The sequence below is a fragment of the Protopterus annectens genome, chromosome 12.part0 (assembly GCF_019279795.1).
Source record: "Protopterus annectens isolate FY-2018-M chromosome 12.part0, PAN1.0, whole genome shotgun sequence".
Lineage (NCBI taxonomy): Eukaryota > Metazoa > Chordata > Ceratodontiformes > Protopteridae > Protopterus > Protopterus annectens.
The window spans coordinates 189,160,396-189,187,723 of record NC_056746.1 but is presented as its reverse complement, the minus strand read 5'-3'; the positions used below and the strand labels follow the sequence as shown (position 1 = coordinate 189,187,723).

Sequence of the window (27,328 nt, the reverse complement as noted above, 5' to 3'; positions counted from 1 at the left end):
CCTCCTTTCAAAACAGACAAATCAAAAAATTATGTTCAAGACATCCTTGCAGAGATGCTTGAAAGGCAGACACACTGTCATTTCATGGTTGGGAATGTTTCTGTGTGCATTTTCACCATTTGCATTGATTCCCAAGGTACTTCTAAAGATCCAGAAAGTTACGAAAGATCATTGTGGTAAACCCCCCTTATGACTCAGGCAAAGTTGGCTCTTACTTTTAATGGAATTGGCCAAGGGCAGTTACCTCAAATTTCCTCATAGACTGTATCTGCCTACACAGAGCAATTGCAACTGGCAGTCTGGATGATTTTATTTTGATACCTTTTAGTCACTTATTCCATGAGGATGTGCAAGAAGATTTTTAAGGAGTCAAGAAAACCTGAAACTAGAAAATCTTATGTTTACAAATAGAAGAGGTTATCTAGGTGGCGCCTAGCCAATAACAGTGGTCCCAAAAGGGTTTTAACCAGGTAACCATTTGAAATGTTGTTGCCCACTAAAGCGAGTCCTGAAATGTTGAGGCTGAATGGCTGAAAGTATAGACTTACATATACCAAATCCGAGATGACACTTCTCAGAATATTCCCTTTTCTTTGAAGTATGGAGATCTCTGAGCTGGTGTATATATATATATTTTTTTGGGGTGGGCTTGGCACAAAAAAGTTTCAAGGAGAAGAGCGATTTTCAGGATTAGCTCTTCTCTGGGTTTTCTGTCTTTGCTTTTCAGTACTCAGATCCTCGAGTGCCAACATTTCCGTAGGGGGCCATTTTGACCTCTCTTTTTTGTGTGAGCTACTTAGATATGGTTTGTCATATACTTCTGTCATAGTGCAGCTTATGGCCATAACAGCTTGTCTGCCCATGGATCCCCCTCTTTTGTCTCTTTTAGAGGTCAAACAGTTTATGAAAGAAGATTTGCAAGTGAGAACCCCTTGATATCAAATTTGTCCTCCCTTTGTTCTTGAAAAATTGACCTTGCCTCCTTTTGAACATGCTCATAAGGCTTATTTATGGTTCATTACTTAAATGTTTTACTCAATGCTCTGACATCTGCAAGGTGAGTCTGTGGCTTGCAGGCTGTCATGGTGGGCCCAAACCTGTGTGACTTTTCTCAAGGACAGGATTGTGTTATGCACTAATCCATCATTCATGCTTAAAGTTGTTTGTTGAACAAGTCAAAATGCTTGAACACTCACTCCCTGTGACAGCTGAAGGCTTTCCTGTCAAAATATGCTTAGGCAATGAGCTGTCAGATGGGGGTGGGGGGGGTCCTGAAGTTTTCAAAGCTGGCCATTACTGGGTTACCTTAGTAGATGCCCCAAAATGCCACTCAGGCAGGGAGGAATTCGAACATCTACTATTACAGGTTAGTAGCAACTGTACGTAACGTGCATGCTTGGTACTTCCACTCCTTCATGCATGTGCGCCAGCCACAAAGACTGTAGAGGCAAATTGCAGGCACTTACTGCAACTCAAGAAAAGGACAGATTCCAGGTAATAAGAAAGGTCTACGTAAAATTAACAAGAAATTGCAAACTCACGTGTAGCCTACACTGTACTAATGCAAAAAAACAGGCAAGAGAGAAATGATACATTAAAGAACTGTACAGGAAAATAATGAGTGGTGCATATATTAGTGGATCAGATGTCTGTCCGATTCAACAACTGGATTATCAGATTCTTCTTTAGTGCTTTTCTTTGCAAGAGCTTGGGTCCAGGGCTCTGACCCCCCCCCCCCCCCCCACACATAATTACCTCAGATCTTGTTTGCTAGTTGAAGACTCGAGATGTGGTTTAAGTGCCATGTATCTTGGTTGAATGAATGACATAGTTTGCTACTAAAATAGCTGTTTTAAGTGTTTTCCATGTCAGACTTCAGATTTTTGTCTCTAGGTCTGTCTTTTTTGTGACTATGCTTGTCTTTTCTTTTTCCTTTTCTCAAGGGAACTGCTTTCCCTCCCACCCTCAACAAAAAAAGTTTGTATTTTTTGCTAAGTTTTAATCAAGTATTGCTCTCTGCCTTGTTACATACATAGTATTCTGCCTTTTGTGGAATTTGCTGCTGTTTGTTAATTTCCTTCTTTAGGATTAGCTGTGTCATACATAGTGGTTGTTATGTAAGTTGCTTTACTATGGCAGACAAGGAAACTGGATTTAAGAAATATTCTGCTTTTGGGCACAGAATTTCCACCCATATTGCTTGGGTATTTTCCAACTTGAGTGGAGTGCGAGGCCTGCGCTTCTTTCATGGGCAGGGCACTCACTGACCACCGTAATAAGCTGGTAATGAAGGGCCTCCTCCCAGCCCAACTAGGAGTATCGGTGCCTTCTGCTTCAGAAGCCTTCTACCCGCCTCCAAAAAAAGTCAGAAAAAGAACAGTCTAATAAGGTGAAAGAGAAGGAGAGAGAAAGAAGTAAAGATAAGGAAAGGGAGAAGGAAAAGCTTCTAGAAAAGTTGAGGAAGAGGTCTCTGGAACCATCTGGCCCTGCATCATAGACTCTGAGACTTATGGATACATCTTCAGCTAAGGTTATTCAGATCCATTCCCCATCTCCACCCTGCCACTTTTCCCCAGAGTCAGCTAGTTCTTGGCTCCATTCCCTTTTTTGCAAGATGAACTGCACCCAACATGGGTGGCTTTGTCCTTCAAATACTTCTGATCTTTGAGGAGTCTATCAGAAATCGTGGTCTATAGATTGTTGTGGAAATTTCTTCAGATTGTGATCCTAATGGGAGTCCTCCCAGCACCTACCCCAGTGGTGGCTCCTGGAATGGTCCCTACTATCCCAACCTTAGTCTTCCCTGTGCTGGTTCAATCTTCGGATCGAATACCCACATTTCCAAGTCATTCCAACAGGGCACCTACTTTGGAGATGACAGCACTCTCATCTTTGACTCTGATGGTTTTACTCCCCCTCGACTCTGGCTGTGTCAGATTGGGAGGGGTCTCGAAGCCAGTGTTTTGGTACCGAGGGTTAGGGAATCAGGGTCAACTCTGAAGTTTTCTGAGCTGTCTTTGCCCATGGGTGCTTCGGCTCTGGACATTTCAACACCATTTTCTGTCTCAGAGCCGAGGTAGATTGCAGCTGGAGACAGTCCTCCTCTGACTTCCTTAGGTCAGTGTGGTATTCCTTCAGCTCCAGTCTCTGTTTTGTCTTTTGTAGCTATTAAGACAGTTCTCTCCAGAACTAGGGGTGTGGGGTGTCACAGGCTCACTCCATTCCATTCCGACCCGATCCCATTTGGATTCTTTGTTCAAGTCCACCCATCCTCTCAGACAGTTAAGTTCAGCCTTGCTAAGCCATGATGATTCTGACTTGATGAGCTCCCATTTAGTTCCTTTCCTTCTCCAGACGTCCACAGTAAACGGAGCCTGTAAAATGAGGCGTTTAGACTCCTCTCCACAGTCTGTCACAGAAGCCAATTTCAATGAAGGGGAGGGATCCCAAAGATCTTGTTTGGAAGATGTCTCCTTTGGAAATGTTCTGTAATTGATGAAACAAAGTGGGGGGGTTTGGTCCATAGAAGCTCCCTGGCCCAGAGGAGTAGATATTCTGTGGGGTATTAGAGGCTGGCTCATATACTGTTCCCACCCGCTGGCGAGTTAATAGACCTAGTCTTTTAGCAGGGCTGGAAGGAACCCAGTACAGTGGAGCCTGTTCGTGTAAGCTGGACAAGATATTAGTTGTACCTAGAAATAAGTCTAATTGGAGCAAGGGTACCCAGGACGATGCTATGGTGGTTGCAGCTGCCACTAAGTATGAACTTTTGGAGAAGTGCATCTGTTCTTTCCCCCACCTCCAAATGAGAACCTAGGATGTTGGACAGATTTAGGAAACAGTCATACGCTTCAGTGACTTTTGCACTTTGAATGCTGAGCTACTTGGACATGTGACTTGTTCCCAGAAAGACTTGCTCAAGGTGCTGTCTAAATCCCTCTCAGGTAATCTGCATGTTAATATCCTGAAATCAGTGGTATCACAACTAACTACCTTAGAATCAATGACCAACATGCCCATGTTTCTCCTTTATAATGCAGCTGATGGCACAGTCAGGCTTCAAGGGTTCCAGGTGCTTCCCTACTTGGACAACTGGCTCCTCACCACATCCACCAGGGATCTACTAATTCAGTGCAAGGAAGACTTGCTCTGTCTAGCTCCATACTTCGGAATTTCAATCAGCCTTGCCAAAAGCCAGCTGACACTAGGGCAGGCGATAGAGTTTATAGGATGCCACCTGGGTTCAGCTACTCAGATAGCCAGAGTTTCACAATCCAGAATTGTGTCTCTACGTCAGATAGATTTAGAGGTCCTTTCTCATCCCAACTCTCCAGTGAGACTTATCCTTCTACTACTGAGCTGCATGGCTGCATTGATCACACTAATACCTCAGGCAAGGTTCTAAATGAGAGCCCTACAGTGGACACTTTTAACACAGTGGTCTTTGATGCATCTGTCCCCTCATGCCTCAATATGTCACATGCCAATATGCAAGAAACGCATCTGTTGGTGGTTGACCTCACCAGTAGTAACATGGCATTGACCTTTCCCCCTACCACCCCCAATATCATCTTACAGGCATTAACTTGGGCTCCCTTTGAGCCTGCATTCTCAGTGGACATGTAAAGCTTTACTTGGAAAACGGTCTTGCTAGTAGCAGATACTTCAGCTAGGAGGATTTCTGAGCTACAGTCATTGTCTTGCAGACCTCCTTACCTAGTGTTTCACAACAATTCGGTATCTTTGCAAACTAATTCTCATTTTCTAGTAAAAGTGACCTCTGAGGCAAATTTTAATCAGACTATCATTCTATTAGTGTTCTTTCCAAATTTTTCAAACAAAGGGGAATGTTCTCTCCACTTGATAGATGTGCATTATCAAAGAAGGACTTCAATAAATAACGTACCTTTATTTCTTTCTGTACTCGGTGTCTGTCGATCATCAGGCCCTTCCTGGCCAATCAACCCATTCATTCCTCATCATCAGTGCAAGAGTTGACCAAGAGGGCCATCACTTGGTCAGTCATTTGGGGCACTTCTTTCATGGGGCCAGGAAGGAGTGTGCACTGGACTTGTAGCAAAGGACATCTCACTTTTCCTAAGGACTTTCCTTCCATGCTGCACTGTCTGTCTCGCAGAAGCACAAGCAGTGTTTTTTGCAGTCTCCGTCAGGGAGATCACACCATCCAGTGTGCCTCTGAATGCACACATTCTTCCCCACCCTTGAGAGAGGCAAATGAAACCTGACCCTTCACTTTCCCCCTCTTTCAGTGCAGGAGCAACTAATCGAGCCACAGTCCACAGGTTTGCATTTGGGGCTATATCCAGGAAGAAAAACGTACTTGGTGAAATTAAATAGGGCACTATTAGATTACAGATTATGATGCATCATTTGAGAATTTTGCAAGATGGGTTATGTGATTCTGTTATATTGGAAGCAAGAACATGAAGCCTACCAAACCTTCTAAAGCTGGAGCTGTCTTCTTTGCTCTGTTCAGGTTGAATCAGGAGTCCGTTAAGATGTGGCTTGGTTGATGGCTGAATAAACATGGGATGTTCAGTCTTATTCATTTTATGGAGAGGAAGTAGGTGTTGGAAGCATAAAGCCATATATATTTTTTTTCCAGAGTAATTTTGCTGATGTTTATCACCTGATCCTGTATGACTGTTGTCTCCCTTGCTCCCTTGGGGGAGTGTTTTTTTGTTTGGGGTTCTGCCTTTTTTGTTAGCTGCTGTAGACGGCTCTTTGAAGTAAGATGCTATACCTATTTGAGTATTCACCATATTAGTTTATTGTTGAGAGGGCTTTTTGTACTCTGTATTTACTTACCCTCCCACTGCCTTACTCTTACTGGGATGCCAGTTTTCAAACTCAGTTTGTTGTCCACTGTAAACATAACTGGCTTGTGATTTAACATATAATATTGATTTCTGTCCTGCAGAAGTGGCTTGCCTGTATTCTGTTTTGGAGATGTTGGTCAAAACTTGATTGCCCAACTGGGAGTGTTCTCCTTGCCCAGTGTGGTGATGGCAGATTGTGTGCCATAGGAAGTGGTGGAAAGGCACACAAGATTGTAGAAGACTTTGAGAGAAGGCTGTCAAGGAGACCCCATTTGTTGCCAATGCAGAGGGCTTGTTCAGAGTTTAACTAATATGCTGACTACTTGTATATCTGTTTTTTTTTTTTTCTTGCTACTTTGTGTAGTTTTACAATTTCTTTCCTTTTCTTATTCTGTTCTTTAAAGGTCCTACTTTCCTTGCAACTTTGCTTCTATCTTGTAGAGATTCAGATCTACAGTTACAGGTGGTGTGTCATTGTCTACAGCTGTTTGTTTCTAGTGTCAAAACTTCAATCTTGTTGCTAATTAGGAAACTTTTTATCTCGTTGCCAGTCTTCATTTTATTCTTGACAGATTGTTGTGGTTCCAATATCGGAACCAACTCTGCCGTTACTACAGCTCGCTCCAGAGAAAAACTCTCGAACTTAACCTCTACCTACAATCCCTCTCTCACAATTATCTCAGATCTTGTTTGCCACTTTTCCAAAATGGTCACATTTTGCCAGTGCTCTTGAATTGCCTTGGTTTTTAGCTAAATTTCTATTGTTATTTCTTAGAGATTTCTCTATTTTTTTTCTCTTTACTTGATCCTCTACCCTTTCATTTAATAATTTATCTCTCTCCTTTCATACACATTAGTATAATTTTAAATGTCATTGTTGATATTTTCTCCCCATACACCTTGGTGTATTTCTGTAACTATCATTGTTGATAGTTTTCCCCTTTCCTTTCTTTCCCTTCAAAAAAAAAAAAAAAAAAAACTTTCCCCCTACTCTCTCTCTCTCAAACTTTTCTATGTGAGTGGGCATGAGTGTCTGCTTTCCAGCTGTAATTTTGTAAGATGGCTGAGAAAGCTAAAACCCCTTCTGGTTTTAAAAAAATGCCAGAAGTGCAGCCACAAAATAACATCTTCTGACTTTCACTCCCTTTGCGTTTATTGTTTGGGTCCCATTCACTTACAAGAGGACTTGCCATATTTGCCATGGGTTCAGTCATCGGGCCCTCTGAGAGATGAAGCAAACTTATTTTAAAGGGTTTGATTCCCTCTGCCTCCAGTGAAGGCTTATCTACTGCTGACAGAGCCAAAACTGACATTTTCTCTCCTTTGTCTTCATCTTCTGTGGACAAGGGCAAAAAGAGAAGTGTCTCTGTTCCGACTTCTCTATCGGCTCTGAGACCTAAGAAATTGAAATCCTCAGTTCCAAAAGTATTCTCGGAACCGGAGGCCTCTGACTCTAAATTACCAGTGATGACTATTGCCCCAGCACTGACAACTATGTCATGTCCTTCGACGTCAAAGGACACGGTGCAGGACGATTTTTGTGGTCCTTCTTCAATGGCACCAATTACATTGGTACAAGCTGAAGTATCTGATTTAAAGGAAATTTTTCCCAGGACTACTTACTCCCCATGTGTGGACCCCTTTTCTGCTGAGCTTACAGAAGTTTTACTTCAGAGGCCTAAATCTCCAGTCATGTCTTCGATCCACTTCACCAAAAGTCTTTCTGAGCTCAGCGTTTAGAGACTTGTGAATAAAATCCTGTGAGCTAGAGGACTTACAGGCTCCCTTTTGGTTCCAACTCCTTCCGGTCTTGGAACCTAGCCTTTTTCACCATGTTGACCATTCCTCATCTGACCTCCTCTGAGGTCTTAGAGTTTTCTGTTCCGAGTCTCCCAGCACCAATTGTACCTGAGATTTCCACCCTTTTGGAACCAGTAACCCCCTGAGCTCTTTGGTGGCTTTGGAAACCGGAGATCTGTTGGAGCTGTAACTACCCTGTCAGTTCCGGGGGGGGGGGGGGGCAGGACTCGACTCCAGGTTTTTTGGAGCCTTCCCTACTCCTTGTAGCTTCGGCTCAAGTTAGTTCGGCTCTGGCTTCCATCTGGAGGGTGGGTTTTTTGGAGCGGGGAGTGACCCCGGTCCCAAGGCAGTCTATCTCTGTTCCAGGCTCCCTTCCCTCTTCGGGGGGACTGGCCTTTGAGGCAATAGAGAGGGCCCTGTCCGTTACAGTGACTCAGTTGGTACCTTCTTCATCTGAATAGGTTCCCCCCTCTGGCTCTATTATTCCCCCTGTCTCTCCACTGGAACAGTGGGTGCCAAAGTCTCAGCTTTCTCAGACTCTAGTTCTGTCATCTTCTGACACCTCCCCAGATATCCTCCTGAGGAGGTCCCTCAGAAAGAGAAGTGCAAGAGGAAGCACTTGGATTCCCCTCAGGAATCTGTCACTGAGGACACAGATTTTGATGAGGGGGAAGAGTTCCCACTGTCAGTGCCTGAAGATGTCTCCTTTAGAGTCATCTTAGAAATTTTAAAGCAAAAGGGTGACTGAAAGTCCCAAAACTCTTTCTCAGAGGAATCTGTTTAGCTGCAGGCTAGGCACTCGCATGTCTACCTCTTGGGTGACCCCCACCTGCTGATGAGCTCATTCATTTGATTTCACAGCAAGAATGGAAGGCTTCAGACACCATCAAATCCATTCCCAAGAGACCTGTCAAAATCTTATCTGCCCCTGAAGGTAAAACAGTTATGGGCCAAGGGATTAGTGGTGGATGCCATGGTCGTAGCAGCCCCACAAAAAAGGAACTCTCTGAGGAGAGCTCATTTATCCATCCACCCAGCAGGGAGTTTCGGGCTGTGGACAGAGTTGGGAAGCGAGTTTATGCTTCATCGACCTTTGCTCTAAGGTCTTTCAACTTCTTGGCACAGTTTACAAGACTTCAAAGGGATCTGATTAAGGATTTGTCAGATACCCTTGGAGGGAGCTGTGGCTGCGGTAGTCCAAGAGAAAGTAGCTTCCCAGCTAGCCACCCTAGTATGTGTGTCTAATTCGTCCATGAGACTGATCGCACATACAGCCTAAGGAACATCCAGTACAGCAGGTGCTGGCATAGCCATAAGGAGACACGCCTGGATGCACCTTTGTGACTTTGCGGAACCGTTCAAGTCTTCATCAATGCTCCTTTCAACAGAAATCCTTGTTTGGCCCAAAAGTAAAAGAGACTTTATCCAGGTGTGAGAAGGATGGTAAGACCCTTTCTACTATGGGCATACATTTTTCCATCCCCCAAAGGTCCTTTTCTAGGAACCAGAGGAGTGGTGGTAAGATGCGATTCAAAAAATCCCAAGGGCCTTTCCAAGACACATGTGGAGACTGTTCCCCCAGGGGCAGAGGGGGGAACCAAAACGGAAGACGCCACCTTTTCAGCAGAGGTGATCCACAGAACCAGGGCTTCAGGAATTCTTTTCCAAGTAAGCCCTTTCAGCGCTCCTGAATGGAGGCCTGATTGTCTTCCTCTGGCGGCAGTCGGAGGACGCTTATCCTTGCATCTAAATGCCTGGCTAAACATAACAGATTCCTGGGTGCAGCAGATCGTATCCAGAGGCTGTATCATTCCCTTTTCCCATCCTCCACTATGCACAAAAAATCCAATCCCTGTTCCACCCAATCAGAGTGATTCAGCAGTGCAAGAAATTCAAAAATTGCTAGACAAGAGAGTCATCCAAGAGGTCCCACCAGACCAGAAAGGATCTGGAACCTACTCAAGATTCTCTTTAGTGCCAAAAACAACAGGGGACTGGAGACCAATTTTGGATCTCAGTGTGCTGAACAAATCAGTTTGTTAAACAAAGTTCCGGATGGTCACTTTACAGTCAATTCTTCCTTTTCTGAAGAAAGATGACTGGATGTGCTTGATAGATCTTCAAGATGCGTATTACCACATAAAGATGGGCAAATGCTCTGGAAGTTCCTTTGCTTCTGGCTGGGAGTCAGTCATTACCAATTCAGAGTGCTGCCCTTTGGTCTCACCTCTGCCCCCAGGGTGTTCACCAAATGCATGGCAGTAGTAGCAGCTCACTTGAGACTGCAAGGATTCTGGGTGTTTCTGTACTTCGACCACTGGCCCATAACCGCTTCGACCAGGCATCAGCTGCCAGTAGCCAAGGATTACATTCTCAATATCAGGGCCCACCTGGGAATTGCAGTAAATCGTGAGAAATCTCAGTTGACTCCAACGCAAAATTTAGAATTTATAAAGCCTGTGCTAAATACGGTGACAACTATAGCATCCCTTCCTCAAAAGAGACTCCAAAGAATTGTAGCATAAGTTCAAAAGATAATCCGCAGAAAGAGGGTTCCTCCTTGACTAGTTTTGCGAGCTCTGGGGTCGATAGCAGCCTCAGTAACTCTAGTCCCGCTAGCCAGGTTTCATATGAGAATTCTGCAGTAGTTGCTAGCTTCTCAGTGGTCTATCCTTCGCCAGCCCTTGTCAGACCAAATTCTGATCACCACTTATTCCAAGAAGGATCTACTTTGGTGGATGTATTCCGAGCAAATTCTCCTCGGTTACCACATTGTTCTTCGGGAACCCACAGCCATAGTGACTACGGACACCTCCCAGATGGGGTGTGGGGGGTTTCTGGGCAAGAGTATCCAAGGCATTTGGTCCCCCTTAGAGGTCAACTTGCATATCAATCTCCTGGAGCTAAGAGCAGTGCTTCTAGTGTTTCAGGCCTTTCAAACAGCTCTTGCTGGGGGACAATTGTAATTCAAACAGACAATATGCCAGTAGTTTGGTACATCATTAAGCAGGGAGGAACCAAGTCTTATACCCTTTGTCAAGAAGCTGTAGGAGTGTGGTAGTGGGCAATTTCTTCCAACCATTTTCTAATAGCAACACAAATGCCGGGTAGTTCCAGTGTGGTTGCAGACAAACTGAGCAGCTGTATCCTCCAGCCTTACGAGTGGTTTCTCAATACAAAAGTGGTGGAAAGATCTTCCATCAGTAGGGTTGACCTTTCTGTAATCTGTTTGGCTGCCCCCTAAACAACAAGTGCAGCAATTACTTCCCCCTGATTCCCCCTCTGGGAAAGTTACCAAGAGACGCTGTCCTCCACAATTGTCACCCCGGTCTCCTGTACACCCCCCCCCCCCATCCCATACCTCTAATTCTGAAATTCCTACTGAAAGCACTCAAGATAAAAAGCAGGGTAATCCTAATTGCCCCCTTTTAGCCTCAACAGATTTGGTTCCCTAACTTTGGCCTTTTCTGATTCAACAACCCTGGATTCTGAACCCGATCCCAGACCTTCTGTCCCATCCAGACGGACTTGTTCACCCAGACATTTTGAACCTCAGGCTGACAGCATGGTTCCTCCAATTCTATTAGTTGCCAGGCGTCTAAATATTTCTTCCCCAGTACACCACATCCTCTTTTCAGCTCATAAATCTTCCACTCAGAAACTGCACTCTAGCAAATGGAAGAGATTTGCCATTTGGGTCCATGAAAAACATATTGATTGTTTTTCTGCTTCTACAGAGGATGTTTTAGACTTTTTAGCCTCTCTTTTTCAGGTTGGAGCTTCCACGTCTACCTTCAGATTACAATTAGCTGCACTTTCCAATTTCCACGATGGTTTGGAAGAATGTTCTTTAGCCTCTCTTAGACTTTGTAAGTAATTTTTAAGAGGCATACTCTTGTTGAAACCTCCTTTCAAAGATCCGACACTGCCTTGGGATACAAACTTACCATTACGGGCCATAGTACATTCTCTCTTTGAACACTCTGCAGAATGTCATCTTAAGTTTTTGTCTTGGAAGACAGTGTTTTTGGTAGCTATAACCTCTGCCAGAAGGATCTCAGAAATTCAGGCCTCATCATGTAAACCTCCTTATCTGATTTTCCACAAAGATAGAGTTTCTTTATGAAAAAAATACCTGCTTTCTACCTAAGTTAGTTTGAGTCTAACATCAGTCAAGCTATTAATTTACTGTTTTTCTTTCCAAACAAAAGTGAATATTCCTTACATTTACTAGACATTTACAGACAATTACATTTCTATCATCACAGAACAAAAGACATTCAATAATCTGACCAACTTTTTGTTTCCTTTTCCAGTGCAAAGCTTGATAAGCCAGTCAGCAAGGTCACTCTGACCAGTTGGCTGAAAGACTGCATTTCATTTATCTACAATAAGAGCAAAATAGCTTTGACTAGGCCCGTGAAAGCCCATTCTACAAGATCTGTAGCCACTTCAGCAGTTTCCAATCTAGAGCTTCGATGGATGATATATGTGCAGCAGCTAATTGGGTTTCTCCCCATACCTTTATTACTCATTACAAACTGGACTTGGTCTCTAGCTTCCTTTGGTTTGATGGTGCTCAGAAATAGCCTTTCGTGAGTCCACCCAAGATCTTGGGTAGCTGGGGACTCTGTCCCATCTGTTAAGGATAAAATGAGGATTATGGGTAGAGGTGAAGCTTGAGAGTTTTTGGCTGGTGCGACCTGCAGTAACAGCTGAGTTGGTTCCAGTATCAGAACCGGACCCATCTGTCAAGGATAAATGAAGATGGACAGCATAGATGGAACTTTATGGTAAGTACATAACTTTTTTCTGTCATAATCTAACAGTGTTATAAAACAGATGGCACGTATTCATACTTCTTGATTGTTTAAAAAGGCTTTGAAACTGAGAAAATGTAGCTATCCAAATTTAACTTCAATATGTTAAGACTAGTATAGCCTGAGTTAAATATTTTTTCTTAAATATAAATTTAGCTTGACTAAATATCATCTGTAAAGCATACTTCTAGAGATTTGCCTCTCCAGTCTTTTCAGATATGTTGTAGATTCCTTAACTGAAATTAAATGCATGTCTGTATCTTGTCTTTGTCTCTTTCTCTGCAGGAACACAGAAACTGGACAGCTGTTGCAAACCATTAACATTGGGAAGTCTTGCCCATCTTCCATCTGCAGGGGAGCATGCTCAGATTCTGTAAGTCTTAGGAATGCCTTTGTTAAAGTATGGAATTTATTAGTCCTACATTTGAAACTAGTTAATCAAGAAGTATATGCAGATCTTTAAGTTTTAATATGTTTTCCCATCTTCCCTTGATGTTACCTGTTCATTTGCACACATCTGTACCACAGTCCTTCAACTACATTATCTGTTTCCGGTAGAACTTGTTTTGCTCCATGAAGTTAATCTACTTTTCTCTGTGCTGTTTACAGTAGGTCACATTTTCACCTTTAAACATAATGTGATTGTTTGTATCAAAGTAATAGAGTCACTTTAATGTCATTGTAAGAACCATCAGCAGACCATCTGAAGTAATCCTAATGTCACAAATAGTCCTGTTGGTGTACTTTCTGCCCCCACTGCTTGATAATCATCTGTCCCCTCTCTCAGGTATTTGGCCCATTCTTTCCTGAACGCCAGGACAATAATCAACTGAGAGGAAACCATCATTAAGACAGCTTGCAGGGATGGTTCAAGACTTATTTTGCATTTTTACTTGCATCCCTGTGCACCCACAGATGAGGTTAGTCACAGATAACTATGCAATAGGTTGACCACACTGTACTCTTCCCCCATACATCATGGTGATGATTTTCCACAAGCAACCCTGCCTCTGGCCATAAGACAAAACGGGTCATCTTCCCCTGTATCCACAAGCAAAGTTGATGCCCCATGCATGTGCCCCTCCCCCCCGAGAGAGTTGTACAGGCTTAGCCCCTATAATCTTCACTTTTCCACACACTATCCATCTCCTCCAGTGCTTTTGCTGTTAATTGAACCCTAGATGCCTGCGTTATAGTCAAGGCTCTTTCTCTCTATGCCAAGGAGCTAGGTTGCAGAGGATAGAACACATACTGCTATAGCGATCATGGATTGGTTTCGTTTCCCTACTTCAAATTGGAAGCAAGATAAAGTACTAAAGAGTTGCAAAAGTATGCCAGATCCTGTAATTTGGATTATTGCATGTGTGTGTATCACTCTTCTGTACCATTTATATAATGTGCTTTGATGATTTTTTACAGTGCAGAACAGCTGGATGTTGTAAACACAACACTGCATCTGTGCATCTGCAGCCTCACTAACTATGCATGTTGCTCAGTGCTTAGAAGTGCTAATTAATGTCCAGGATAACTACTGATCATTTGTCAGCAGGAAAAGTCTTTCTGAGGATCAGAGCAGTTTTACTACTGATAAGTGTTTTGTTTTCATCTTATTGAACACTTCTGCATCATTTATACTGTTTTCACTTTTCTAGTAAGCCATTAGTCATAACATCTTGCAGTAGACACAACTTTTTCTTAATCTTTGAGCATCTGACAGTACAGCAACTCAGTATGCAGCATGAAATTATCTGGCGATTTAATCAGTGTTTGTCAGTTGCAGAGGGAAACTGCATCTTGCAGATGTCTGTGAATTCTGACTGGGTCCCATCTGTCAAATGACCTCACTTGCCTTGTTCTGATGGAGATCACTGGTCCTAACGACTTAGTACTATTTCATTGTTTACTTGTCACATTGGAGACTGTGCAGACATGGAGAAGGGGAAACAATTGGTATTGTGTAGTGCTAGTTGTTTACCTTTCTGTGTGTTTGTGTGATCATGGAAGTGGCATATATAAGTTGCAGGGTAGAGAGGAGTCATTCAACAGCAAAAACAGGTGTATTCTTTTACATTACTATGTTTGATGATCTATAAGGTCACTTAATTGTAGGTTTCATTGTGTGGTTTGCTTCCTGGTGCTGCATTTACCATTGACTTTGTGTGTGCTTCCAGTGAGTGGACTGTAATAGGGACACAATTAACTACTGAGTAATGACATACCTCTTTTGTAACACCTTTATTAGATTATCACATAAGACATAGATAAGTATAAATTAATATAAAAGAAAACAAACCATATTAACATTTTTCCCGTTACATACATTATACATCTCACATGTTCTTTTTTATAACTGTCGTCAGTCCAGCATTACATAAATTGTGTGATGCCTGCCTTCCCCTAATAAATCTCACTCCTCCTCCTGATAATTATTCTGCATGTATTGCTCCCACAACTTCCATTCATTTCTATGTAATTTGCTCCATCCCTTTTTAAAGATCTCACTGCCAGTTCTTTTATTTCTGTTACAATATTCAGTACTTACAGTTGTTTTAGACTTTCACTTCTATTTTCTAGTAACTGCTTTTTGTTAGCCAACATTAAACTTAACATGGCCTTACTACGTCTAGGCAATTCAGATCTTGTATCCCAGGTCAAAAGCATAATTTCCTTAGTTATGCCTATTTGCTCACCCAGTATTTCTGATGGTGAACTCTGTAGGGAATTTTTAAAATCTACCAACTCATTATACTCCCAAAACATACATGTCCTTAGTTGCCTCTTTCTTCCCTATCACACCTCCAACATTTAGTGTTAACATCCCTCTTAACCTTGCACAGACACAGCTGAGTAAAACTACAGGTTCATTACAGTTCACTTGGTAAGATCTACAGTTCTCTGTTCTGTTAATTTCACCTGAATTTTATTATAAACTATGGCATCCTGCTTGTGAAGTCTCATCTTGCATATACTGTTATGATGGCAACAGTAAGGTATGCATGTTGTAAAGTAAATTTTAAAAAATTAAGAGAAGGAAACAACTGTTTGCATCAGACCTTTTTACGTGTATGTGTGTGTGTATATATATATATATATATATATATATATATATATATAGATATATATAGATATATACATATATATATATATATATATATATATATATACATATATATACATATATATATATATGAATGTATGTACATACATGCATAAATATATACCTACTCTTTCTAATGGAAAATATCTTATTTTATTACATAATTCTTGCTTATAGCCCAGTCAGCATGCCAGTAAAGCTAGGGCATAGGCCTTTAAGATTTCTGGCCATTGTATTAACTTACATTTTTGTGTTTTAAAAGGTTCCCAGAGATGACGCTTTCAGTGTAACATGCTTATACAGCAGTGTCAGAATGGCATCTTTGTTACATGCTTTCATCCTCTTTCAGATGACTATAGTTAATGCATGTCATACTGAACACGACAAGTAGCCATTATGGAAAGGGAGAGGGAGAGCATGCTAGTTGGTGCTGCTGGGCAGTAGGAATCAATGTGTGGTGCTTCACAGTGGATTTAGTTTTGCTTATTGTATTTTATTTGCATTGGTTCCATGTAGACAGCTATTGTTATATGCAGGCTCCCAGGCCATACACTAAAGGTAAATTTGAGCAGCTGCACTGTTGTTTATTTGTTAACCTAAGGTTCAGATTTAACTGATGGGAGTAACTATGAGACTTCCTTTCAGCTAGGAGGGATGTGTATCAATGGCTGTTCTTGTCTTCAGGTGAGTAACAATTCTGTGTCTGGAACAAAACATCAATACATGCACACACGCGTTTTTTTTTTTTTTTTTTTTTTCCCCAAAGGGGAGTAATTACCCATTCATCCCTTATCTTATTTAAATGCATGGTTGCATAATAGTGCAGAAAAGTGAAGAATATAAATGACCAAGTGAGGCAGCCTTGCACAAGTGGTGATCCCTCTTTGCCTAAGAGCACATTAAGAGCTTTTAAATAAATGCACTCATTTGATAAAACCAAAACAAAACAGAGGTGATCACTAAAATACTCCCTGACAAGAATGTAGGGGAAAGAGTATCGACATATTTTATCCTGACAGAAATGCACTGAAATATCCATCCTCCTTTTCACACTTTCTGTTAACTTTTCTTTGACTTTTTCTCTCCTGCTGCATATAACACATTTCCTCTCATTATCATCATTATAGAACCACCACTTTATATGGACCACTTCCCCACACATGTGCACGCATATTTATAATTGCCTGTACTGAAAGATGTCCTTCCAAGGAATAGGGCATAAAGGTGACATAAGGATATACATACATCAGAACAACTTTGCTGCCAGTCTGAGCACCATCATTGAACATCTGTCTGAATGCTCATCTATGGTGGTTACAGAAGCATGTTTGGATAAGTGCCTTATTGGGATTTCTTATCTTCTATTTTTTTTTTTTTTTGTGAGTTTACATGTCATCCAGAAAGGGAAAATGTCAGTGTGGGAGGCAGATTCCCCATAAAGAGCATCACAAGCAGTTTCTGTTTTGTTTGGGTGCTTCTTACGATCATACGCAGTGTTCTGTCTGCCAAGTGTTTGTCCTTTTACGTAGTCATCTCATGTCCTTGTCTGTTTACCTAGAAAAACATCTAAAATTGTTGGCACAAAGTGCTATGGCAGAGTCTTCCCATCCTGAGAATCAGCTGCCTGCAAAAGAAAAAGGCCAGAAAACTCAGGTCTGATTCAGCTGTTGTCTAGCATCCCCGGATGAGTCTTCCAAGGCTGGTGAAAACCTGGAGGACTGTCCAGATGTTGCTTTGGATTCCTCTCCCACAATCCTGTCTGAGGTTGACATGGATCCAACTTCTCACACATTCTCGGAGGCTTTACAAACATCGGCTCCAGGCATTGAGGGAGAATCTTGACTGATTATATCTGAGGGACAGAGAGGGATTCCACAGATCCTAGTTCAGGAGGAGATTCCTACCACTCTGGTAGTGTGTCAGTAGGGGGTCCGAACCTGCTATGGTTTTTCGTGCCAACATTCTTCAAAAGAAAAAACAAAAAAAATTAAGCATATTTCTCTTGCTTGTTAAAGATCTCCAACGTGAATGACAGGATTTTATTTGGGTGTTGTTTAATGTTTTAATGGCCTTGAAAGCCTCTTCAAGAACTGTCTGTCCCTGCTCCTCCCCAGTCATCTACTTTTCTTAAAAGGCCCAGGGAGAAGGAGTCCCCTGATGAGGATTTAGATTCTAGAGATGAGTCTTTGGCTTACACTTCTCAGAACCCTATGGATTTGAGGAAGAAAATTCTCTTAGTCTGGATTCTCCTTTAGAAGAACTCTCTTTTGGGGACACTATTTGTCATATGATGGAATATTTCAAGTAGGATTGTTCTCAGGTTTCAAATATTCAGAAGAAGTGTTATGAGCTACTCCAGATAGAGAACTCCCACACCATCTCCTGTTCCTCCAGTTCTGGCTGCCGTCTCAGATACCTTTTTAGCAGCCTCTTTGGCCTCTGATTCTCAGCCTCCAGCCCCCAAGAAATCTGACAGGTTTTACAAATGACCTGATGATTGTAAATTTCTTTGAAAATGTCCTACTGTAGTGTGTGTCTCTTCTGACAAACCTTCTAAGCTTTTGCTTTCTACTAAACTACTTCCTAAAGACAAAGAAAGTAGAGCACTGGAACTTCTAGGCAAAAAGGTTTATACTGCTGCTACTGTGGCTTTTAGGGCCATCAGTTACCAGACTCGTATGACTAGGTATGTTTTAGCCCTTCTTTCTCAAGCTTCTCGTAATTTCTGACCATACTGATTCTGAAGGGAAGGTCTCTGCTATTTCCTTATTGGGTTCTACCTCTCAAGTGGCTTGACACTCTTAAGTGTAGTTATGATTCAGCTGATGCTTCTTCTAGGGCTACTACATTTGTTTCTGTTTGGAGGGATTACTATTGGCTTCATCTTCAGCCATTACTTGATGACATTAAAGCTAAATTGTTGGATGCTCCTCTCGATAATAAAAAACCTTTTTAGCTGTGCTGCTGCTGAATTTTTCAAATCCTTCCAGGACTAGGGCAAGGCCTTGCAGGAATTGAAACATGTTTTTATTTCTTCTATCCCTAAGTTTCAGAGGAATTATCCCTCCAAATCTGCTTTTGTTCACAGTCAGTATCGCCCTCCACCCAGCGGTAAAAATGGATCTGATTATGTCAATTTTCATTCTGTCCTCAACAGGTGGGTTTGGATCCAACTTGGCCATTGCTAAAGCTCACTGTAACCAAATCTCTGGAGCGTTTCCCTTACCCATAATGCACCTCCCCCAACTACCTTAGATCTTGTTTGACACTTCAAGGTAACAGACATGGTCTACCATCTCTCTTGAGCTGTACAATTTAGATAAGTAATATTTCTTTCTATTTCTTCTCTTTCTCTTTTTCTATAATCACTATGTAGTATTTCTTATCTTTCATATTTGTGTTAAATATATTTCTACTTTTTCTGTAGTACTTAGTACCTCTTGGGTACTATTGCTAGTATCTTTCCCTCCTTACAACATTGTTGTAGCCTTTCCATGCCATTGCTGGTATCCCTTTACCCTCTCTTCTGGTAAAAACAAACAAAAAATCTTTGTCATACTTGCTTTCTCCTTATAATTCTTTTCATTTGTTGTTGTTGGCATTGTTCATTATGGATGACAAACCTGCTGGCTTTAAAAACATGTTCTAAGTGTAGGCATAAATTGCCAGTTTCCAATGTCCACACACTTTGTGCTTATTGCTTGGGCCCTCTTCATTTACAGGTGGATTGCTCAATTTGCCATGGCTTCAATCTCTGCGCTCTTACAGAACATAAGAACAAGTTGATTTTAAAGGATCTTTTGCCATCCTCCATTGGAGAAGCCAAATCGGAATTGCCCCAGCCAAGGCCTTCATCTTCAAAATCTTCTTCCTCTGAATTGTCTGGGAAGAGAAGTCTAAAGAATCCGGTCTCAATGCTGGATCCTAAAAAACTGAGAGTGCAGAAGCATTCTGACTCATCGGGGCAGACAGTTTCAACTCCTCCAGATCCAACCCTGGTAGAATCGGATCAGACACATGCCAAACAATCAGATCTGACAAAACTTGTAGAGATGCCTTCACTTCCACGCACCAGGTACTCCTTAACTGTGGATCCAGTCCCTGGCAGGCTCTCATCCCCCTTTTTGGAAGACTGATGTCTCCATCTTTACACTCCATTAATTTCTCCAGAAGCCTCACAGAAGAAGACGTGTAGAGAGTAGTGCGGATTCTCTCATCGCAGGGGCAGATTGGTTTCCCTCCAGTGCTTTCCCCTCTGGGTCAGGTTGTCTGGTCTTCAGTAACACCCCCCCCTTACAAATTCCTTCTCTGACACCTATTGTTACTTTGGAGTCCCAGGATTCTAGCTGCAAGATCTGTCAGTCTCGGAGCCGAGGTTTTAGATATCCTTGGATCTGAGATCTTGTCTGAGACCTCCAGTCCACTTGGATCTGCAGAGCTCTCTGAGCAGAAGTGTGCCTGTTGGATCTGGGTGCAGCAGTCTAAAGTTTTCAGAGCCACGGCACTGGACAGTTTGGCTATGTCTTCCACCTCGGGACATTGCCATCAGAGCAGAGGGGGGTGAAGATTCACAAGCTTGTCTTCTCAGATCAGAACTCCTCTTCTGCTCCTTAGAGCTCTGCCTTCAAGCCTGCAAAGAGAGTCTTCTCTGCCTCAGCAGATCTAATGAAGCCTTCTCCCTTGGATCCTAGATATGCTACCGTCATGTCTCTGTGCCAAGAGCCTCTTCACTTTTCTCCTCAACGGCATCCAGTACCAAAGACCCAGGTTACCCCTCAGGAGATTCTTATTTCCTCTTCTGATACCTCCCCAGAGCATCCTACTGAGGAGGTGCCCCAGAAGAGGATGTGTAAGAGGAAGCATATAGACTCCCAGCAGGAGTCTGTTACGGAAGACACCGATTTTGATGAAAGCAAAGGGTCCCCACATTCACTTCCCGATGTCTCTTTTGGAGACATCCTAGAAATCCTGAAACAGAGAGGTGACTGGACTCCCTCTAACCCTATGTCTGAGGAAGCTGTTCTTCTGGACGTCTTCAGTACTGGACCTTCTACCTCCTGGTTGACCCCCCCCCCCAAATGAACTCATTGATATGATCTCTTGACGAGCGTGGAAGGAGCCAGACTCCGTAGAACCCATACCTCGGAGACCAGGCAGGATAATGGCACCACCTGAGGACAGACAGTTCTGAGGAAAAAGAGCTCCAGTTAATGCCGTGGTCATAGCGGCAGCCACAAAGAAAGACCTCACTGATGAGAGTTTCTCTGTCCATCCCCCTAACAGAGAGTCACAGGCGATGGTCAGATTAGAGAAGCATGTCTTTGCTTCTGCGACATTTGCTCTACGGTCACTGCACTATTTGGTGCACTTCATTAGACCTCAGAGGGATTTGACCAAGGAGTTGTACTGTCACAGGAGCCATTTCTGAAGAAGTTCAAGATTCTGTAACATCTCATTTCGCAACCCTACAGTCTATATCCAACTCTTCTATGAGGTTAGTTTCCAACATAGTGGACGGAACCTCAGGAGCAGCATTTTTAGGCATTTCTGTGAAGAGACATGCCTGGGTGCTCTTCTGCAATTTTGTGGAGCCATTTATGTCCTCTTTCGTCAATACTGCCTTTGATGGAACTACACTGTTTGGCCCTAAAGTAAAGAAAATGCTGTCCAGGTGTAAGAAGGATGGGAAGACCTTGTCTGCCATGGGCATACGTTTTTTGGCTCCCCAGAGATCCTATTTCAGGAATCAGCAGAGTAGCCGGAAGATGTGGTTCAAAATATCACAGAGTCCTTTCCAAGATTCACATGGGGGAGGTTCCTTCAGGGGGAGAGGAGGAAACTTGAATAGACAACTCCCTTGTAGCAGAAATGGCCCACAAAAGCCAGGGCTCATGAGAATCTTTCTTTGACAAACCCTACCAGTGCTCCTGAATGGAGGCCTGACTGTCCACCTCTGGAGACAGTCGGGGCGCTTATCCCTGCACCAGAGAGCCTGGCTAGACTTAACAAAAGATACTTGAGTGCAGAAATTTCCAAAGGTTATATAATACCTTTTTCCCTTCCACCTCCAACTCTAAGAAAAATTCCAGATGTCCCACTCAGTTAGAGGGTTCAAACAGCAATTCAAATTCAAAAGTTGCTAGAAATAAAACGTCGTCCAAGAGGTCCCACCAGACCAAATAGGATCTAGAACTTACGCAAGGTTATTTTTGATGCCAAAGAAGATAGCATACTGGAGACCAATTTTGAATCTCCCAAATCTAAACAAATCAGTTCAATGAACCAAGTTCCCCTTGGTAACGATTCAGTCCATTCTACCCATTCTGAGCAAGGACAACTGGATGTGCTCTATATATCTACAGGGTGGCTGATATCACATAAAGGTGAACAAGCGATCTAGAAGGTTCCTACACTTCCGGCTGGGAGCCAGTCATTGCCAATTCAGAGTGTTCACTAAATGTATGGCAATATTAGCAGCTCATCTCAGACTGCAGGGATTCTGGTTGTTTCACTGTGTGGACTACTGGCTCATTTTTGCTCCAACCAGGCACAAGCTTATACATGGAAGTGATTTTGTTCTCCAGACTTCCGTCTTCCTGGGGATAACAATAAATTGACAAATCACAACTACAACCAACTCAGACATTGGATTTTATAGGAGCTTTTCTTAATACAAAGTTGTCCATTGCTTCTCTACCAAAGCACCGAGTCCAGACAGTAAGATCACAAGTCAGGAAGATTATGGTGAGTTCCTGAATACCAGCTTGCCTGGCCCTGCAGACTCTAGGCTTGATGGTTGCAGCAATAACCGTAGTTCCACTAGCCAGGTTTCACATGAGGATTCTACAGTGGATGCTGGCTACTCAATAGTCAGTCCTTTATCAGCCAGTGTTGCACCAGATAAGAATTACCCAGACATGTAAGAGAGACCTAAGTTGGTGGATTCAATCCAACCAAATACTTCAAGGATGTCCCTTTATTCCCCAACAGCCCAAGGCCATAGTGACCACGGATACTTCCCAGATAGGCTTGGGGGTGTTATCTGGGAAGGTCAGTCCAGGGCACGTGGTCCCCCGAGGAGGCTAGTTTGCACATAAATGTCCCAGAGATGAGAGTGGTGCTCTTAGGGTTGTAGGCATTTCAGGATGCTCTCCCGTTTGGGATAGTTGTTATTCAAACAGATAACATGTCGGTTGTAAGGTACATCAAAAAAACAAGGGGGAATCAAATCCTACCCATTATGTCAAGAATCTCTCAGGGTCTGGCAGTGGCTGTTCTCTTCCAACCACTTTCTAGTAGCAATACACATTCCGGGAAAATCCAACGTGATAGCAGGCAAACTGAGCAGATGTTTTCTTCTTCTTCATGAGTGGTCCCTCAGTGAAACAGTGGCGGACAAGATTTTCCTTTGATGGCACCAGCCTTGCTGCAATCTCTTTGCCTCTCCCCAAAACAACAAGTGCAGCAACTACTTTGCCCTAATTCCTCCACATGGGAAGTCACAGAGAGATGCTGTACTCCACGATTGCCCCCCCCCCCCCCCAAGTCATCTCTAGGCTTTTCCACCAATACCATTGATTCCGAAATTTCTACAGAAAGCTGCCAAGTCAAGAAGCAAAGTAATCCTCATTGCACCCCATTGACCTCAACAAATTTGGTTTCCCTTCCTTTGGCCTCACCTGATTCAACCTTCGTGGACCCTAGATCCAACTCCGGACCTCCTGTCTCACCCCACAGGTATGATACATCCAGATATCCCAAACCTCAAGCTGACTGCTTGGCTTCTCCAATTCCCGTAATAGCCAGACAATCCATTCTCTCTTCGCCTGTTTGTCGTATAATTTTATCTTCCCGTAAGCTCTCGACAAGGAAGATACATTCCAGTAAATGGAAAAGGTTTGTTATTTGGGTGCAACAGCACAACCTTGACCCTTTTTTAGCCCCTGTTAATTACATTTTGAACTTTCTAGAGCATTTGTTTCTAAACAGTGCTAGTTTCTCAACCATTAAAGTGCAACTGACAGCCATTTCCAGTTATCACATTGGATTTAATAGCTTTTCTATTGCTTCTCACAAATTCAGCAAGGGGGTTTTAAAAGGTACTCTCCTTCTAAGACCTGAAGCCGTGGTAGTGCAGCAGTAGCATTGTTGCCTAACAGCAAGAGGTTCTCCTGTTCGATTCTCAGCTGGAGCGCCTTCTGTGTGGAGTCTGCATGTCCTCCCCACGGTCGAGTGACGTTCAAAAGACATGCGTAAATGGGCGTGCCTTCGTTGAAGGTTGGGCGTCGAGCTGGCACCTTGGCACCATAAGAATCTACTGCCAATCATTAGCTGACCGGAGTTCCGCTGTAGCTACCCCTAACCGGGAAAAGCCGAAAGAAGAAGAACAACTCTCCTCCTAAAACCTCCTTTTAAAGATCCTACTCCTACATGGGATTTGAATCTGGCACTGCAGTCTCTCACCAATCCCCTTTTGAACCAGCAGCTGCAAGTGATTTGAAATATCTTACATGGAAGACAGATGTCCTTCAAGGATGCATCTGCAGTCCTAACAAATGGGTTGTCCTGGCCTCAGGCAGCCCTTCGGTCGGCCGGATTCCAAAGTCTGGGTCTGGCCTCGGCTGATGTCGCACTTCACCCGACGTCATAGCTGCAGTTCAGCGGGTATAAAGGCATCAGCCGACGCCATTTTCCTCAGTCTTTCTTGCCGCGTGGCCAAGCAGAAGCTGTTCGCAAGTGCCGGTCGGTCAGAACCAGAGATTGCTACTACCGAAGACTTCTAAAAAGCTAAGTACCCCGTTGGGGACTCTTTCTTGCCTCAGCCGATGTCAGAAAAAGTGAATAACTGTTTAACTTGTGAGAAACAAATACCTCATAAAGATTTCCACTCTTACTGCCTACCTTGTTTAGGCCCAGACCACGACGTAGCAGCCTGTCTAGCCTGTGCTTCTTTCAACCGACGGACACTTAGACGTCGGTCGGAATTTGCTGAGGAGTTTTTCGGCTCCGCTTTTGCTTACAACATGCCGTCGGAAACTCCGACTTCACAATTAGCTAAAAAACGCAAGGAAAAGGACCGACACTCGCGGTCCGCGGTTTCGGCCGAAACCGTGGTTAAGTCAACCGCGAGTGTCTCGGTTTCGGCTGAAACCGAGCCCTCGGTTATTCCTTCGGCCGAAAGCTTGCCTCCCACCGAGGCCTCATCCAGCATGGCTGAATCTGCTACTGAAATTCCACCTGCTCTTACAGGTTCACAGGATTTATCTGATACTATCCCTTTAGATATATCCACTCCTGCACGTGGAGCTGCTAGGCCCCCTGCATCCATGTCGATTAAGGCTTTTGCCAGGGCTAAAGCAGCAAAATCAACCAAGACTGTGCCTATTAAGACCCCCTCTCACAGGCCTAGCTCTAGTACTCAAATGCTTAGTCTAGCAGAGGATCTCATTTCTTTGATCAGGGGATACCAACCTCACCCTGACAGGGCCTCTCACCCACCTCCAGAGAAGAGGCCTAGAGCAGAGCCCCCTGAGCCAGTTTCTTCAGATTACTCTTCTGATGATTCAGAAAATACAAACCCTCCAGAAGGCCCTTATTCTCCTTATGAGGACTCTGATGCAGAAGACTTCATTCCTTCTGCCTCTCCGCCTGTGGAATTTTCTTTTGGGGAAACCTTGCATGCTATGAGGGAACAATTTCAATGGCAGGGCCAGGATTTTTCAGACTCTAGGAAAAGGCTTAGGACCTTTTTGCATTTGCCACAGCATAGGCCTTTAGCCATTCCTCCAGTACTTACTGTTGTGGATGATGCATTTAATGATGCTTGTACTGCCCCTGATTCACTTCCTCCGGCCCCTGCTAAGCCCGACAGGTACTACAGGGTTCCGGACATACATTATCATTTGTATAAGGCTCCTTTTGCAGATCCTGAAACTATTTCACAGGGACCCAAGGCTGTAGCAGCTACCTCTGCCAAAAAACCCTCCCTCTGAAAGGGAATCTAGGGCCTTAGAGAGATGTGGTAAAAAAGTTTATACTTCTGCTACTCTTTCGGCTAGGGCCTTAAACTGTCATTTCCACATGATTCAGTGTCAGGAATTTGTTAGACCAGTTAACTAAAAAACTGTCCTTGCCTGAACCATTAGACAAAAAGTCTCTTCAGGAAATGGTACATAACATACAGCAGGTCAGTAATCATTCCTTAAAATGCGGCTATGATGCACTGGAGGCTTCCTTTAGATCAGCTATGACTGGTACAGTGATCAGAAGGCATGCATGGTTAAAAGAGCAGTCCTTACCAGACCATGTAAAATCAAAGCTCCTAGATGCTCCCATGGATAAGCATAATTTGTTTGGCTCACCTGCACAGCAGGTGCTGAAGAAGGTGGAAGAGAAAGCAAAATCTGTCCAGACAGTCAAGGATTTCTTACAGGTCCAGCCTCCAAGGTTTAGTAGGAACTGGCCTTCCAAGAATTGGTCCTTTCCAGACACCACCAGAGCACAGAGAGGCAGGAATAGGCGCCCAAGAGGCAGGGGTCAATCCAGAGGTGCCTACAGGGGCGCCAGTGGCAGCCTAACAACCAGCGGTACTGCCACAGATCCAGCCACTACCACTTCCACAGGACAATCACAGTGACTTGGCTCTGAGACCGCCTACCAGGGAACAACTCGATGCACCCTTAGGCGGAAAGCTAGCCTTATTTTCAGTAAACTGGCATTACATCACAGGAGACAAATGGATTTTACAGACAATAGACAAAGGTTACAGGTTTCACTTCCATACTCTACCAAGGAAGAGAGGAATGCCAAACCTACCTCCAAATCAAAAGACAAAAGCTCTAGAACAAATAGACAACTTAATAAGGATGAGAGCTATAGAAAAGGTACCGTCTATGGAACAAGGGCAAGGATTTTACTCCAGACTTTTCCTGGTGCCAAGAAAAGAAAACCAAGGAGACCTATTCTAGACCTGTCCGCTCTGAACACATATCTCATTGTTCCAAAATTCAAGATGCTGACCCTACAGCAGCTTCTTCCCATGCTGGGCAAGGAGTCTTGGCTGGTAACTCTAGATCTCAAGGAGGCATACCTGCACGTCCCCATACGACCAAATTGCAGAAGATACCTCAGATTTCTTGCAGGATCAGAGCATTATCAATTCTCAGCATTGCCCTTTGGCTTATCTACTGCGCCCAGAGTATTCAAGAAATGCCTGGCATCAGTAATTGCTCATTGCAGGCTTCAGGGAATTCAAATTTACCCTTACCTGGACGACTGCCTGTTACAAGCGGACAACAAAAACAAATTAGCAAAAGATTTGAAAAAGGTCATTCATCTGCTACAAGCCCTGGGATACACAGTCAATATAAAAAAGTCAAGGCTGATACCATCCCAGAGGATAACTTTCTTGGGTGCAGAACTGGACACATCAAATCAAATGGCATCCCTCACAGCAGAAAAGCAGAAGCACCTTCCTCTCTATTTCATGGCATTAACAACGCAGAACCAGCTAACAGCAAGGAAAGTCCTGCAAGCCCTGGGTTTCATGGCATCCTGCATAATATTGATTCCACATGCCAGACTACATATGAGGAAGTTACAATGGTACCTAAGGAATTTATGGTCTCAGCACAAGCACAGCCTAGAAACCCAAATTCCAATAATTCCATGCCTGAAGCAAGAATTCCAATGGTGGGCTCAGGCCTGTCAATTGAACAAAGGACTGCCCTTCCACAGCCCTCAACCAAGCCAGACTATCACCACGGACGCCT

General features: G+C 43.4%; 1 protein-coding gene across 2 annotated transcripts in view; it reads left to right on the top strand.

Annotated features, from left to right (window-relative positions):
- Positions 1 to 27,328, top strand: part of PALB2 (partner and localizer of BRCA2) — a 731,562-nt gene that overhangs the window by 563,836 nt on the left and 140,398 nt on the right. For both annotated transcript variants that reach the window (XM_044089227.1, XM_044089226.1), the window contains one exon: positions 12,746 to 12,833. In XM_044089227.1, the coding sequence (XP_043945162.1) occupies positions 12,746 to 12,833 (88 nt within the window). The remainder of the gene's footprint in view (positions 1 to 12,745; positions 12,834 to 27,328) is intronic.